The sequence below is a fragment of the Amblyraja radiata genome, chromosome 2, assembly GCF_010909765.2.
Source record: "Amblyraja radiata isolate CabotCenter1 chromosome 2, sAmbRad1.1.pri, whole genome shotgun sequence".
Taxonomy (NCBI): domain Eukaryota; kingdom Metazoa; phylum Chordata; class Chondrichthyes; order Rajiformes; family Rajidae; genus Amblyraja; species Amblyraja radiata.
The window spans coordinates 47,754,833-47,772,357 of record NC_045957.1 but is presented as its reverse complement, the minus strand read 5'-3'; the positions used below and the strand labels follow the sequence as shown (position 1 = coordinate 47,772,357).

General features: G+C 49.3%; 1 protein-coding gene across 1 annotated transcript in view; it reads left to right on the top strand.

Moving 5' to 3' along the window:
- The window catches only part of umad1 (UBAP1-MVB12-associated (UMA) domain containing 1), a 75,360-nt gene that overhangs the window by 12,078 nt on the left and 45,757 nt on the right, over nucleotides 1-17,525 (top strand). Inside the window, exon 2 of the mRNA XM_033045839.1 lies at nucleotides 15,644-15,744. Within this exon, the coding sequence (XP_032901730.1) occupies nucleotides 15,657-15,744 (88 nt within the window). The 5' untranslated portion in view covers nucleotides 15,644-15,656. The remainder of the gene's footprint in view (nucleotides 1-15,643; nucleotides 15,745-17,525) is intronic.

Here is a 17,525-nt window from a genome sequence, read left to right as displayed (position 1 = left end):
GCTGCCAGTGGATTCGTTATTATGTAATTATAACCCCAAAATAATGTGATTTAAAATTTAAATCTGAAGCACACATCGATCCACTTATTTTGGTTTCAGCTTTTTCAGTCAATGTTAAAAATTACTCTGAGATAAGTTGAGTAGGTATTTTTTGTTTTCCTTCTTAACTTAATAATACTAATAATATATTTTATTGTCATTGCACAGAGGTACAACGAGACATGGTATGCAGCTTCCATCCGATGTAATAATTAGCTAAAAATGTAGACACCCAGAGAAACAAGATTTTTTAAAAAACAGTTAAAACAGTATAAAGTGCAAATAGGTCTGTGCCGGGTCGATGTGCAACGTGACCATCCAAGGGAGAGCTCATGGGAGGGGGGGGGGGGGAGGGGGGGGGCACTCAGCAGGGCCGGTTCAGAGCAGCTATAGCTCTGTGGATGAAGCTGTTCCTAAGTCTGGAGGTGCGGGCGTAGAAGACCTTGTAACGTCTGCCGGATGATAGAAGTTCGAACAGACTATTGCAAGGGTGTGAGGAGTCTTTGTGAATGCTGATGGCCTTCCTGAGGCACCGTGTATTGTAGATGCCCTCCAAGGCTGGTAGCTGTGTCCCAATTATCTTCTGCGCTCTGTGGATGACCCGCTGAAAAGCTCTCCTCTCCGCCTCCGTGCAACTGAGATATCACACAGAGATGCCATATGTTAGGATGCTTTCTGTGGTGCAGCGGTAGAAGGTTGTCAGCAGCTGTTGGGGCAGACCAGTCTTTTTCAGTGTTCTCAGGAAGAACAGTCGTTGCTGTGCCTTCTTGACCAGAGCAGCGGTGTTGGTGGACCATGTGAGGTCCTCTGAAATGTGTGTGCCCAGAAACCTTCTCTCCACACTGTCCCTGTTGATAAAGATTGGAGCATATTCTCCATTATGTGTCCTTCTGAAGTTGATAATCAGCTTCTTGGTCTTTAGGGACAGGTTGATATCTGAGCACCAGTCCGCCAGGTTCTGCACCTCCGCTCTGTAGTGTGTTTCACCACGGTTGGTGATCAGTCCGATCACCATTGTGCCGTCTGCAAACTTGTCAATGGTGTTGGTCTCGTATGCAGGAACACAGTCGTGTGAGAAGAGGGAGTAGAGCATGGGGCTCAGTACACAGCCCTGTGGTGTGTCGGTGCTCAGGGTGATAGTGGAGGGCAGGTGCAGGCCCAGTCTCACTGCCTGCGGTCGCTCCGTCAGGAAATTCAGGATCCAGTCGCATATCGACGAACTGAGGCCTAGCTGGTGGAGTTTGGTGGTGAGCTTGGTGGGGATGACCGTGTTGAAGGCAGAGCTATGAAAAGTATCCTCACGTACGTGCCCTGCCTTTCCAGGTGAGTCAGGACAGTGTGAAGAGCCAGAGAGATGGCATCCTCTGGATCTATTTGCCCTGTATGCAAATTGATGTGAGTCCAGTGAGGCAGGGATGCTGGATTTGATGTGGGAGAGGACCAGCCTTTCAAAGCACTTCATGGTTGTAGGTGTTAAGGCAATCGGACGGTAGTCGTTCAGGTTGGTGATTTTTGTCTTTTTCGGCAACGGCACTATGGTAGCTGATTTAAGGCACTTGGGGACCATTGGCAGAGATAGAGACAGGTTAAAGATCCTGGTGAATACCTCAGCCAGCTGTACAGCACAGTCCCTAAGTACCCTTCCTTGGATTCCGTCCGGGCCTGCAGCCTTGTGTGGATTAACCCTTCGCAGCGCGCACTGTACATCCTGTGTGCTCAATGTTAAGACCTGTCCCTCCGCCATGGCCGGGGTTATTCCACTCCTGGTGGTGTTGCCAGTTTCGAAGCGGGCAAAGAAGGTGTTAAGCTCGTTGGCCAGTGTGATGTCACTGTTGGGGCAGGCGGGGCTGCTCTTGTAGTCAGTGCATGGCCGTCCAAAGGGGGGGTGCGTTGGGTGTGACCGGCCCGCGGGAAAAGGGAGTGCCCATTTCTCCGGGCCCGGGGGGGGGGGGGGTGTGGTGTCTGCCCGCCCGGTCCAGCATCTCGATCCGCGGCGTCGCAGCCTCACCAACGGCTTGCCTGGCGACCAGGAGACTGTCCTCCCGTCGCCAGGCGGGAGTGGTTGAATCTGAACCCAGCGGCTGTAACCCCAACACCAGACACTGCGGCGGGGCCCGCTCCCCTCACCTCCCCCCGCCGCCGGGGCCCAAGCCATCTTCCCCCAACGCCACCCCTGCTGGGCCTACGCCACCCCCGCTGACTCCCGCTGGGCCCACGCCACCCGCGCTGGGCCCACGCCACCCCCGCTGGGCCCACGCCACCCCCGCTGGGCTCAAGCCACCCCCGCTGGGCCCAAGCCACCCCCGCTGGGCCCAAGCTCCCCCGCTGGGCCCAAGCCACCCCCGCTGGGACCAAGCCACCCCCGCTGACCCCCACGCCACCCCCGCTGGGCCCACGCCACCTTCATCTTCGTCCCCCCCCCCCGCCAGATAGAGGGGGAGGATGTGGGAGGGGGAGAGAGGGAGGGGAGAGAGAGTTGGGAGAGGGAAAGGGGGATTATCTTTAGTGAGATTGCAAAATTAAGGCAGGTTTTAGAGCTATTATATTTTCTCCTCCATATGGGGGGGGGGGGGCAAATATGCTTCAAGCCACTAGCCTAATTGTTAAAGAGTTAAAAGATAGCCTAATCGAAAAAGAGCTGAGAAGAGGAATCGGAGCTGCCAAGGAAAGGTACTGAGAAGTTGAGGAGCAAGTTCTCAGCTAGTGACTCTTCTTCAGTTTGGAAGGGCATGCAAGAAATCACCAGCTATAAGAGGAAAGCTCTTTGGACAATCGTCAGCTGACGAACCACCTGAATGAGTTTTACTGCAGGTTTGAAAATCAGAACCGTAACCCTGGTACCCCCTAGCCAACAAACACAGCCTGCAAAGAATGGACCCTGCACCCTCTCCTTCCCATTCACCACTTCACACCTACTTAAGGCAAGACTCCAGTATGAAAAGAGTGGACCCTTTCCCACCCCAACCAACACTTCACACCCAATTACTCATTTTTAACTAGTACCTGCAAAGATGCACTGTCCCTGCCTGCTTCAAAGTCTCCACTATTGTCCCTGTACCCAAAAAGGTGAGGATTACTGGTCTTAATGACTACAGGCTTGTCGCACTGACCTCTGTAGTCATGGAGACCGTTGAAAGGCTTGTGCTGGCCAAGCTGAAAAATATCACAATCCCTCTGCTGGACCCTCTGCATTTTGCATATTGGGCCAATAGATCTGTGGATGATGCAGTCAATCTGGGTTTACACTTCATCCTCCAGCACCTAGACCGCCAGGGGACCTATGCGAGGATTTTGTTTGTTGATTTTAGCTCTGCATTCAAAACCATTGTGCCATAGCTACTACGATCCAAACTTTCTGAGTTGACTGTGCCTGAACCCCTCTGTCGGTGGATCACCAGCTTTCTGACTGACAGGAAGTAGCATGTGAGATGGGAAAGCATATCTCGGACCCGCAAACGCTCAGCATAGGAGCACCGCAAGATGCGTACTCTCCCATCTCCTCTACTCTCGCCACACCAATGACTGCACCTCCACAGACACCTCTGTCAAGCTTCTCAAGTTTGCGGACGACACAATCCTGATTGGACTGATCCAGGATGGGGATCTCTGTACTCTTTTCAATTTGACATCTTTCCTATAACATGGTGCCCAGAACTGAACACAATATTCTAAATGCGGTCTCACCAACGTCTTATACAACTGCAACATGACCTCACAACTTCTATACTCAATACTCTGACTGATGAAGACCAAAGTGCCAAAATACGTTTTGACCACCTGATATACCTGCGACACGACCTTCAAGGAACCATGCAACCATTCCTCTGCCCACCTGGCTAGTTGATCCAGATCCTGCTGCAATCTTTCACAACCATCTTCACTATATGCAAAACCACTCACATCTGTATCATCAGCAAACTTGCTAATCTTGCCCTGTTCTGTGACGTTTCACAGAGCGCTGGAGTAACACAGCGGGTCAGGCTGAGTATAGAGGTTGGGAGGTCATGTTGCAGTTGTATAAGAAGGTGGTGAGGCCGCATTCAGAGTATTGTATTCAGTTCTGGGCACCATGTTATTGGAAAGATGTCATCAAACTGGAAAGGGTACAGTGAGGATTAACGAGGATGTTGCCAGCACTAGAGGGCCAGAGCTATAGGGAGAGGTTGAGTAGCCTGGGACTCTATTTCATGGAGCACAGGAGGATGAGGGATGATCTAATAGAGGTGTATGAAATCATGATTTGAATGGATATGGTTGAGTCTTTTGCCCAGAGTAGGTGAATCGAGGTGCAGAGGACATAAGTTTAAGGTGAACGGCAAAAGATTTAATAGGAATCTGAGGGGTATGTTTTTCACACAAGGGGTGGTAGGTGTATGGAACAAGCTGCCAGAGGAGGTTGTTGAGGCGGGGACTATCGCAACATTTAAGAAACAGTTAGTCATGTACATGGATAGGACAGGTTCGGAGGGATATGGATCAAACGTGGGCAGGTGGGACTAGTGCAGATGGGACATGCTGGGCCGAAGGGTCTGTTTCCACACTGTATCACACTATGGCTCTATCTATCTTTCCCTCTCAAACACGTTCTCCTGCCTTCTCCCCATTACCTCTGACACCCGTATCAATCAAGAATCTATCAATCTCCTCCTGAAAAATGTCTATTGACTTGACCTCCACAGCTGTCTGTGGCAATGAATTCCACAGTTCGCCACCCTCTGACTTAAGAAATTCCTGCTCATCTCCTTCCTAAAGGAATGTCTTTTAATTCCGAGGCTGTGGCCACTGGTCCGAGACTCGCCCACTAGTGGAAACATCCTCTCCACATCCACTCCATCCAGATTTTTACCAGGCTGGGACAGACTGCAACAGCTTCACACCATGTCCCAAAGCTTGTGTCCTGTCCTGCATCACCCAAGGCAGCAGAGACATTATAGGAGAGGGCAAGCTCAGTAACACAGTAGCTCACGATTGTTTGGGCAACATTCAGGAATGTCTATGCATGCCACATCATGAATATTACTGAAGAACGGCCTTGACCCAAAATATAATCTATACCATTTCTCCAGAGATGCTGCCTGACACACTGAGTTACTCCAGCACTCTGTGACATGTCATCTATCCATGTTCTCCAGAGATGCTGCCTGACCCGCTGAGTTACTCCAGCACTCTGAAACGTCGCCTATTCATATTCTCCGCAGATGCTGCCTGACCCACTGAGTTACTCCAGCACTTTGTGTCTATTTTCCCTTCACCCATCTGCCCAAACCCACTCTCCCCCCTCCTTTCCTATGTTCCTTTCCACCTATAAACCTCTCTCTGCCTTTACATTTCACTCCTCTTTCAAATCTGCTCTACTTATCTACATGCAATTTTCTTCTTAACTTTTTAGTCATAGAATGATGCAGTGTGGAAACAGGCCCTTCAGCCCAACTTGCCCACACCGACCAACATGTCCCATCTAAACTAGTCCCACTCACACGCGTTTGGCCCATATCCATCTAAATCTGTCCTATCCATGTACGTGTCCAAATGTCTCTTAAACATTAGGATAGTCCCAGCCTTAACTACCTCCTCTGGCAGCTTGTTCCATACACGCAGCACCCTTTGTGTGAAAAAGCTACCTCAGATTCCTGTTAATTTCTGAAATATTGGTCATAGATTTGGTGCAAAATTGCTCCAAAATAAGGCTCAGAATGCATCAGAGAGCATCTAAAACTACAGAGCTTCCAGGACCCTGGCATCGAGGGACTTCACACTTAGCGCTCATGATGTGCGCAGCGCGCACACTATTTCACATAAAAATTTTTGTAATCCTGTCATGCCACTCCCCTTTTTGGAAAGCTTCGTACGGGCCTGCAGTGATGTCCCTGACACCCTGCCACATGCTTCTGGTGTCCGTGGTATTGAAGTGGTCTTCCACCCTTTGCCTGTGGATGTGTTCGGACCTTTTTATACCTTTGTTCAGGTTTGACCTGGCAGCACTGTATGCTGAAGTGTCACTGGATTTAAAGGCATTGTTGCATGCCCTTAGCAGATTCTGTACCTCCTTGTTCATCCATGGTTTCCGGTTTGGGAACATCTTAATTTTCTTGTCCACTGTGACAAACACCACACAGCAGTTGATGTAGGAGAGCACATTGGATGTGTACTCCTCCAAGTCTACCTCTGTACCACTGGTAGCCTGTTGTGCAAACAGGTAACTTTATTGCAGACTTAATTTTAATCAATCTACTCGGTGGGAATTACAGTAAAAACAAATTCAGGGCTCGAAATTAGCGGTTGCCAATTGCGACCTTCAGTCCCGCCGAGCAACCTAAAAGCCATGCCATTTTGCCCGGCTTGGCAAGCACCCGGGACACCTATCGTTTAATTCTGAGCGGCACCCCTCTCTATCTCTCTCTCTCTCTCTGTGTCACTTTCCGTCTCCGCCCGCCACCCGTATCCGTGTCCCCGCTATCCACTCTCCGCTCGCTCCTCATCCGCCGGCACGGCAGGCCGACTTACACATGCGCACTGCCACGGCCTTCACATCCTCCCCCTCCACATGCGTACTGCCTGCACATCCTCCCCCTCCACATGCGCACTGCCACGGCCAGCACATCCTCCCCCTCCACATGCGCAAAACCACGGCCAGCACCAAAGATTCTATAGCGAGGATCTTTGGCCAGCACATCATCGGCCATGGTTGTGCGCATGTGCCGCCTTGCACATGCGCACTGCCACTGCAACTGGTCGGCGTCAGCCACTTTCTCCCTCGGTTTGCTGGTTCTCCAAAAATATTCGAAATGGAATTTAAACAGGAGTGGACCCATCACCACCAAACTCCAAACTCTGAAAAATAACAGCCTATTGCATTTTATCTGTTTATTTATTGCGTATATATATATATGGTCTATGGTATATAGATACACTGAATTTTTATCTCTTGTTCTGTATTATGTTTACATATTCTGTTGTGCTGCTGCAAGCAAGAATTTCATTGTCCTATTTAGGACACATGACAATAAAACTCTCTTGACTCTTGACTTGGACTTAAACAAAAAAGGGTTCTTGGGGAAAAAAAGACCTTAAATTTAATTGCGTCTGGTTGGGTACCTATAGTAGGGTGAAGACTATTCCATGCTTTAATTGTGCGGGGGAATTCCATGGAGCAGCTAGCATCTCTGGATAGAAGAAATTGGGTGATGTTTCGGGTAGAGACCCTTCTTTAGATTTCCTCTGGTTTTAGTGTTTTTAGTTTAATTTAAAGATACAGGGTGGAAACAGGCCCTTCGGCCCACCGAGTCCACGCCGACCACCGATCACCCGTACACTAGTTCTATTCCACACATTAGCGACGTACGTCAAGAGTCAAGAGTGTTTTATTCTCTCACGTCCCAGTTAGGACAATGAAATCCTTACTTGAGCAGCACAACAGAATATGTAAACATAGTACTCTGTAAACAATGTTATAAATGAAAAAACAAAACAGTGTATATTTATATATGAATATATAACAACCACACACACACATACACAATTTCCCTCCTGGGATTAATAAAGTTCTATCGTATAGTATTGTGTGTGTAGGAAGGAACTGCAGATGCTGGTTTAAACTGAAGATAGACACAAAAAGCTGGAGTAACTCAACAGGTCAGACAGAATCTCTGGACAAAAGGAAAATATTATGTTTTGGGTTGGGTCTGTAAAAGGTTCCTGCACACATTTGGAATGTGGAAGGAAACAAGAGCACCCGGAGAAAACCCATGCGATCAAAGGGAAAAGGAGCAAACTCCATACAGACAGCACCCATATTCAGATCAATTCCGGGTCTCTGGAATTTTAGGCAGCAATTTTATGGCCAATGTACTGCCCCATAGTCTTGAACTGAATTACAACATACAGTAGCTGTAAAGGGAGACATAGCGTCACTTAGCAATTTAAGACTGAAAATGGATAGTTTCCTTTTTTTTGGTAACCAAAGTTATGAACGTTTTTGTGTGTTGGAAAATAAAATATAGTGGCACAGCTGGTGGACTTGCTGCTTCACACGCCAGAGATCTGTGTTCGATCCTGTCCTCTGGCACTGTCTCTGGCACATTCTCCCTGCAAGCATGTTGGTTTCCTCCCACATTCCAGAGACGCATTGGCTTTGTAGGTTAACTTGTCTCTGTAAAATTGCCCCTAATGTGCAGGGAGTGGGTGAGGAAAGTGGGATAACAGAACTTGTGTGAATGGGTAGACAAAAATGCTGGAGAAACTCAGCTGCTGAGGCAGCAACTATGGAGCGAAGGAAATAGGCGACGTTTCGGGTTGAGACTCTTCTTCAGACTGATGTGACGGTGCGGGCGGGCGGGTGGGAAGAAGAAAGAAAGAGAAGTGGAGACAGTGGGCTGAGGGAGAGCTGGGAAGCGGAGGAGAAAGCATTGACTACCTGAAATTGGAGAAGTCAATTTTCATACCGCTGTGGTGTAAACTGCCCGAGCAAAATATGAGGTGCTGCTCCTCCAATTTACGGTGGGCCTTACTCTGGCCATGGAGGAGGCCCAGGACAGAAAGGTCGGATACGGAATGGGAGGGGGAGTTGAAGTGTTGAGCCACCGGGATATCAGGTTGGTTATTGCGAACCGAGCGGAGGTGTTGGGCAAAACGATCGCCAAGCCTACGCTTGGTCTCACCGATGTAGAGCAGCTGACACCTAAAGCAGCGGATGCAATAGATGAGGTTGGAGGAGGTGCAGGGGACCCTCTGCCGCACCTGGAAAGACGGCTTGGGTCCTTGAATGGAGTCAAGGGGGGAGGTAAAGCGACAAGTGTAGCATTTCCTGCGGTTGCAAGGGAAAGTGCCAGGAGAGGGGGTGGTTTGGGTGGGAAGGAACTAAATGACCAGGGAGTTACGGAGGGAGCGGTCTCTGCGGAAAGCCGACAGGGGAGGAGATGGTAGCATCTATGTAGCGAAGGAATAGGCGATGTTTCAGGTCGAGACCCTTCTTCAGACTGATGTCGGGGGGGGGGGGGGTCAGGAAAAAGAAAGGAAGAGGCGGAGACAGTAGGCTGTGGGAGATCTGGGAATGGGAGGGGAAGGAGGGAGAAAGCAAGGACTACTTGCTGCTGGCGCGGACAATGCGGCCACGGTGTACTGCTCCTTGCTGTTTTGTATGTGTTTGTTCGTTTGTGTCGTCTGTGAAAACCCTACAAAGAACATACGTTCTCTCAAGAACAAAGTGGACGAACTGCAACTCCTGCATCGGACAAACAAGGACTTCTCTCGAGCCGCTGCCCTGTGTTTCACCGAGACCTGGCTGTGTGAGTCGACCCCGGACAGCGCGCTGCAACTGGCTGGCTTCCAACTTCACAGAACGGATCGCGAAGTGGAGGCAGCGGGGAAATCGAGAGGTGGTGGAATATGCTTCTATACCAACCAGGACTGGTGCAGCGACATCACATTACTGTCAAATTTCTGCTCACCCAACCTAGAATCCCTCTTTATAAACTGCAAACCCTTCTACTCTCCGAGGACATTTAACTCCTTTATTCTCGCTGGCGTTTACATTCCCCTCCCCCCCCCCAAGCCTGCATACGTGAGGCGCAAACGCAACTCGCTGACCAGGTAATGAGGGTAGAGAGTGACTCAATGGTCATTGTTTTGGGGGACTTTAACGAAGCTTACCTCAGCCGTGACGTTCCAAAATACAGACTTCATGTTACCTGCCCCACCAGAGGGGAGAGAACACTCGATCACTGTTATACAGCAATTAAAAACGCATATCGCTCTGTTCCCCGGGCGGGTCTGGGTCTCTCTGATCATTGTCTAGTTCACCTTATGCCGACCTACAGGCAGAAGCTAAAAGCTGCTAAGCCTGTGGTCAGAACAACGGAAAGATGGACAAGTGAGGGCATTGAGAACCTACAATCCTGCTTTGACTGCACGGATTGGAATGTGTTCAGGGAAGCAACCATAAGCCTCGATGAGTATACGGACACTATCATCATATGTTAGCTTTTGCGAGGACAGTTGCATTCCAATTAAGACCCGGACATGGTTCAACAACAACAAGCCCTGGTTCACTGCAGAACTCACACAGCTCCGACGGTCTAAAGAGGAGGCCTACAGGAGCGGGGATCCAGACCTCTACAGGCAGGCCAAGTACAAGCTGAGAAGAGGAATCAGAGCTGCCAAGGAAAGGTACTCTGAGAAGTTCAGGAGCAAGTTCTCAGCTAGTGACTCTTCTTCAGTTTGGAAGGGCTTGCAAGAAATTACCAGCTACAAGAGGAAAGCCCCCCGCTCTGGACAATCGTCAGTTGACCAACGACCTGAATGAATTTTACTGCAGGTTTGAAAATCAGAAACGTAACCCTGGTACCCCCTCCCCAACCAACACAGCCAGACCCCAGACTATAAAGAATGGACCCTGCACCCTCTCCTTCCCATTCACCACTTCACACCTACTTAAGGCAAGACTCCAGTATGAAATGACAACAGTTTCCCACCCCAGCCAACACTTCACAGCCTGACCTCAGTCTGCAAAGACTGGGCCCTTCTACACCCACCCCCCTCCAATCATCACCTCACACCCAATCACCCACACCCTCTGTGCTGCACAACATCACTTATCCAATATCAACAATAAAAAAAGAGGAGGTGACAATAGCCAATAGGTGCAGGAGTAGGCCATTTGGCCCTTCGAACCAGCACTACCATTCAATGTGATCATGGCTGATCATCCCCAATCAGTACCCCGTTCCTGCCTTCTCCCCATATCCCCTGACTCCACTATTTTTAAGAACCCTATCTAGCTCTCTCTTGAAAGCATCCAGAGAACCTGCCTCCACCGCCCTCTGAGGCAGAGAATTCCACAGTGGAGAGGTTTTTCAGAGGACAAAAAAGACGGAAATCTCCAGGACCTGACAATGTTTCCCCCTCTACTCTTAAGCTCTGTGCCAAACAGCTGGCACCGGTCTATACAGACATTTTTAAACAGTCCCTGCAAACACGTCCTGTCCCTGCCTGCTTCAAAGTCTCCACTATTGTCCCTGTACCCAAAAAGCCAAGGATTACTTGTCTTAATGACTACAGGCCTGTTGCACTGACCTCTGTAGTCATAAAGACACTTGAAAGGCTTGTGCTGGCCAAGCTGAAAAATATCACAAACTCCCTGCTGGACCCTCTGCAGTTTGCATATCGGGCCAATAGATCTGTGGATGATGCAGTCAACCTGAGCCTGCACTTCATCCTACAGACCGCCAGGGGACCTATGCAAGGATTTTTTTGTTGATTTTAGCTCTGCATTCAACACCATTGTACCAGAGCTACTACACTCCAAACTTTCCGAGTTGACCGTGCCTGAACCCCTCTGTTGGTGGATCACCAGCTTCCTGACAGACAGGAAGCAGCATGTGAGGCTGGGAAAGCACATCCGGACCCGCAAACGCTCAGCATAGGAGCACCGCAAGGCTGCATACTCTCTCCTCTCCTCTCTCTACACCAACGACTGCACCTCCACAGACACCTCTGTCAAGCTTCTCAAGTTTGCGGACGACACAACCCTGATTGGACAAATCCAGGATGGGGAGGAATCTGCCTACAGACAGGAAGTGTCACAGCTGGCGTCCTGGTGCTGTCGCAACAACCTAGAGCTCAATGCTCTTAAGCCAGTGGAATTGATTGTAGACTTTAGGAGAGCTCCCCCTCCCCTCACCCCACTAAGCATCAACAACACCACAGTCACATCTGTGGAGCATTTTAAGTTCCTGGGAACCATCATCTCCAAGGACCTTAAGTGGGGGGCTACCATCGACTCCACAGTCAAAAAGGCACAACAGAGAATGTACTTCCTACGGCAGCTAAGGAAGCACAATCTGCCACAGGCAATGATGGTCCAATTCTACACGGCCATCGTAGAGTCTGTTCTCACCTTCTCCATCATGGTCTGGTTTGGCTCAACCACCAAGCACGACACCTGGAGGCTGCAGCGAATCGACCGATCAGCAGAGAAGGTTATTGGCTGCAATCTTCCCTTCATTGATGAACTGTACACTGCAAGGGCCAGGAAGCAAGCGGGCAAGATCATCTCTGACCCCTCTCACCCTGGCCACAAACTCTTTGAATCACTTCCCTCTGGAAGGCGAATCCGGATTGTCAAAGCTGCCACAGCCAGACATAAAAGCAGTTTTTATCCACGAGATGTTGCTCTATTCAACAGCCAAAAATCTGTAGCCTCCCTTTGATCTGGTATTTTGTTGGTTCACATGCTTGATCAATGGTGTTTTATCATTAATGTTTTATTATTATTAATGTTTAGTGTTTTTTGAGTCATTCGTAACTGTCACTGTATGTCATGTTACTTGTGGGGGGAGCACCAAGGCAAATTCCTTGTATGAATACTTGGCCAATAAACTTACTTACCTGAAATTGAATAAGTCAATGTTCATACCGCTGGGGTGTAAACTACCCAAGTGAAATATGAGGTGCCGTTCCTCCAATTTGCGGGCATCACTCTGGCCATAGAGGAGGCCCAGGACAGAAAGGTCGGATTCGGAATGGGAGGGGCAGTTGAAGTGCTGAGCCACTGTGAGATCAGGTTGGTTATTGCGAACTGAGTGTAGGTGTTGTGCGAAGCGATTGCCAAGCCTGCACTTGATCTCACCGAGGTTGATCATACGCTGAATAATCCAACCAGAATTTTGTTTGGAAGTGGAAAGAAATAATAGAAATTGCATTCATTGCAATGTGTAAAAAGAGATGAGATACAGGTGCACAACCTTTTATCCGGAGTTCCGGAAACCGAAAAGCTCCAAAAAACGGACATTTTTTCCAGGATGTCGTCTGCACACCAAAGCTCGCGTTTGGCGCCAAACTTGACCCGAAACGACCCACGGTCAACCCAGGTCTGTACTACTGTCGCGGCTGCCTCCTCCCCGGAGACCGGGGAGACACTTAAACATCTGTAAATCATTGCTTAAATGTTAGTCAGTTCGTTTGGAGGGCTTTTATGTGAAGGGGGGGTGAAGGGGGAAACTTTAATTCTTGGTCCCCTACCTGGTCGGAGAGGCGGGGAGCGGGCAATGCCTTACCGGGTCGCCGTGCAGTAAGCTCCGGAGCGCTGTGGCCGCCGACTCCCAACATCGCGGAGCTGGGGCTGCGGGCGGTACCGGTTGTAGCTCCGACCCCGGCAACTCTACCCCTGGCTGCGCGACGCTCCAAATCCAGCGCCGCCCGCGGCCGGACGCCCGCAGCCCCAGCTCCGCGATGTTGGGAGTCGGCGGCCACAGCGCTCCAGAGCTTACCGCACGGCGACCCGGTAAGGCATTGCCCGCTCCCCGCTGGTATCCCAGCGCTGTGGCCGCCGACTCCCACATCGCGGAGCTGGGGCTGCGGGCGTCCGGCCGCGGGCCGCGCTAGATTTGGAGCGCCGCGCAGCCAGGGGTAGAGTTCGCCGGGGTCGGAGCTCCAACCGGCGCCGCCCGCGGCCGGACGCCCGCAGCCCCAGCTCCGCGATGTTGGGAGTCGGCGGCTACAGCGCTCCGGAGCTTACTGCACGGCGACCCGGTAAGGCATTGCCCGCTCCCCGCCTCTCCGACCAGGTAGGGGACTAAGAATTAAAGTTTCCCCTTCACCCCCCCCCCATCACATAAAATCCCTCCAAACTAACTGACTAACATTTAAGCAATGATTTACAATGATTCCCCCGGTCTCCGGGGAGGAGGCAGCCGCTCCAGACTTTTCAAGCCGCCCGCGCTAACTACCTAATCTACGCTAAAAAATCTTCCATTCCGAAATCCGAAAAATTCCGAAATCCGAGAAGTGTCTGGTCCCAAGGCTTTCGGATAAAAGGTTGTGTACCTGTACTGTATTGTAATTTTGCTGCATGTCATTGTGGTATATATCATGTCTTGATTGGTGAATATGTTTAGTTTGTGACTTTATTTGAAGCAGAGATAATATGTGAATGCTTCATTGCCCATAATTTTGACTGGTAACTACGCACTTCGTCCGAGCACATTATCGCACGTGTCATGCAAGCCGTCTTAAATGACCACCTAAAATGTAATTTGGTAACCTAAAAAGCTGCCTAGGTTGCCCGGCTGGCAACAGGGGAAAAAAGTTAAGCGATAGCCCTGACAATCCAGCATGCATGAGACTTTAGTGCTAGATTGGCAGGCTTTCATAACTGGTTGATGGTTGTTGACAAACTAATAACCTTAATACTTGTGCAAAAACTAAATTGCTGAAGTAACTTAGCAGGTCAGGTAACATCTCTGAAGGATCTGGATAGGTGACGTTTTGGGTTGGCACTCTTCAGACTGATTGTGGTAACGGTAGAAAGCTGGTGAAGAGGTCAGGGCGAGACAAAGTCTGGGAAATGGAAGTTGGGTAATATCAGGTAACTTTATTGTCAATTGTAGTTGCTGACTGCTCAGCATGTCTGATGTTATCTTTTCCAAGCTTTAATCTTGCTAGGAATATGAAGAATTGGGGAATGTGCAGATTTAATGTCCTTTAGGCACTCTGTATTGGTTCATTCCCTCACTCTTGCTCTTGCTCTGCTCTCTCCCCCTTTTATTCATTTTATTGAATATTGAACAGCAGACCAACACCTACTTCCTTAGAAGGCTTAGGAAGTTCAGCATGTCCCCACCAACTGTCACCACCTTCTACAGATGCGCCATAGAATGCATCTTATGGGGATGCATCACAGCTTGGTTTGGGAACAGCTCCATCCAAGACCGCAAGAAATTGCAACAAATTGAGGATGCAGCCCAGACCATCACACAAACCAACCTCCTTTTCATTTACTCCATTTATACCTCATGATGCCTCGGCAAGGACAACAGCATAATCAAGGACAAGTTGCACCCCCTCGCCACTCCCTCTTCTCCCCTCTCACATTGGGCAAAAAGTATAAAAGTATTAAATCGCACACCAGCAGATTCAGGGACAGTTTCTTCCCAGCTGTTAACAGGCAACTGAATTATCCAACCACAACTAGAGGACAGTTCTAAACTACTATCTACTTCATTGGTGACCCTTGGACTATTTTTGATTGGACTTTACTGGCTTTACCTTGCACTAACATTATTCCCTCATCATATATCTCTACACTGCAAATGGCTTGATTGTAATCATGTATCGTCTTTCCGCTGACTAGTTAGTGTGTAACAAAAGCTTTTCACTGTACCTCGGTACACCTGACAATAATAAACTAAACTAGGGGTTAAGATGGAGATGGGGGTGAGGAATTAATATACTTGTAAGGATGGATGGATATAATGATTAATTAACCACTGCTCAAATTTGTTTTTCGGAATATCTCTAAATGCACAAATGCACAAATGCAGAATGCCTATCTCCTTAACAGGAGAGTGCTGATGAACTGCTAGCAGAACTTTGTAATCAGTAGGTTCCTGCACATGTATCCAGCTGCAGTATAACTGAGCAAAAAAGAATCTTCAAACAGATTGTAGTGATCCGTGTTGCTAAACAGATATTGAGGTTATTGTGATTTCCTCTAAATTTGTGACAGTTCTAGCTTGGTGAGGGGGGTAGAGAAAACCTGTGCTGTTTAGACTTTGGACACTCATGTAGAACTGCATGTCCTCAGTTCATAGTTTAATTTGTCTTTCAGCCAGCAAAACAAAATGCTGAATCTTTTTGGAATTCGAAAGAACACTGAATCATCTAACAAAAGCACATCTGAGAAAGAGGTAGATGGATTTGTTATTTTAGGTAAGTCATGTTTTACACTTCTTACTCAATTTAATTTTTTACCAGTTCTATTGGCAAATCCATTTCATGAAATGAAAGGGGTGAGATATTCTCCAACCATCATCTTCAAAATGTTATTGTCTTGTGCTGTGAACACCAAGCATAATTCTGAGTTTGGAAACACCAAGATAGCTTCTCAAACTTTATGATTTCATTTTATTTTAAATTGCAATGTAATCTTTTTTCCACTGTGTGTCATACAAGAGCTTTGTAAAAGAAAAAGCAACTCAAAAGCTTTGCAGCAAAATCAGATTTAGGAGGTAGCATGATGTATCATATATCATATTCTATCTATCTATCTATCTATCTATCTATCTATCTATCTATCTATCTATCTATCTATCTATCTATCTATCTATCTATCTATCTATCTATCTATCTATCTATCTATCTATCTATCTATCTATCTATCTATCTATCTATCTATCTATCTATCTATCTATCTATCTATCGTGTGTGTGTGTGTGTGCGCTAAAACGAGCTGCTGACGTCACAATATGCCGACCAATATGCCTCCAAGTACGCTCGCGCCACGGCTCCTGCTGTTGGACTCCAGCGCGCCCGCCTGCCCAAAGATACGAGAATACTATAATCTTTGCACCTGCCCCCCCCCCACTTTACCTCACTTCCCCATCCTCTCCTTCCTCTCCCCCCCTTCACCCCCACTCCTCTCTCCCCCCCCCTCCCCGTACTCTGGGTCTGAAGCGCCGAGCATGCGAGCCCATGGAACTCAAAAATATCGGGAAAGGTCTGCAGAAGCCCGCCCGCCGCAGCCTTGCACGGGGTCCACACCCTTCCACATCCTCGCTCGGGTCCGGCGCCTGGTGGGGAGGCTGCTGCTGTGGGCCAAGCCCGGCTCGACGCCCCCCCGCTCGCCCCCTCGCTCGGGGTCCTCAGGTCGATCCCCGCCCGTGGCCTCCCTCGAGTCCATGTCCGCCGCCCAGCGCCTGGTGGGGAGGCTGCTGCCTGGGCTGGAGCAGAGCCTGGAGCTGGAGTATGGGCCAAACCCGGGGTTTGGGATGGGACTGTGACCGGGGCCAAAAAGAAGCTGCCCCACGCCTGCCAGCAGTCTCTCTGTCTTTGCCCTATCTCTGTCTCTGCCCTCTCTGTCTCTCCCCTCTCTATCTCTCTCTATCTGCCCTCTCTCTCTCTCTGCCCTCTCTCTGCCCTCACACTCCCCCCAGAAAACAGACCTTCATGGTCAGATCAAGACCTCTGCACTTACTACAACTTGGAATTGGAAATGGTGCCAAACCGGTGACTCTGTATACCAGGGGTCTCCAAACGATGCCTCTGTCCTCTCTCTGTCTCTCCGCTCTCTCACTGCCCTCTCTCTCCATCGGCCGGCCCTCTGCTGCATTTGATCGTTCGCTCCGCTCGCACCAGCATGGTCGGCCACGCAATAAACGCCGCAAATCTAAAACCCCAGCTCCAAAAGGCAGGAAGCTCCCCTGCCTCTGTGCCTCTCTCTGTGTGCCTCCGTGTCCCCTTGCCCGCCCGCCCGCCCCCTCCAACCCTCCCCGTTATTCAAATTGCGCAGAAATAACCTAAGATCCCATAGCGGCTATAGGATCTTTGGAAAGAACAAGCGTTCACAGCCGCCACTCGAACAGAGTTGCAAACCGAACCCCTTTGAAAAAATCTTACGAGCAGGCAAGCGAGCTTCGAAATAAACCTTGCGACCCACCCCCTCCTCTCTCTCTCATCTCTCTCTCTCTCTCTATCCCCCTCTCTCTCTCTCC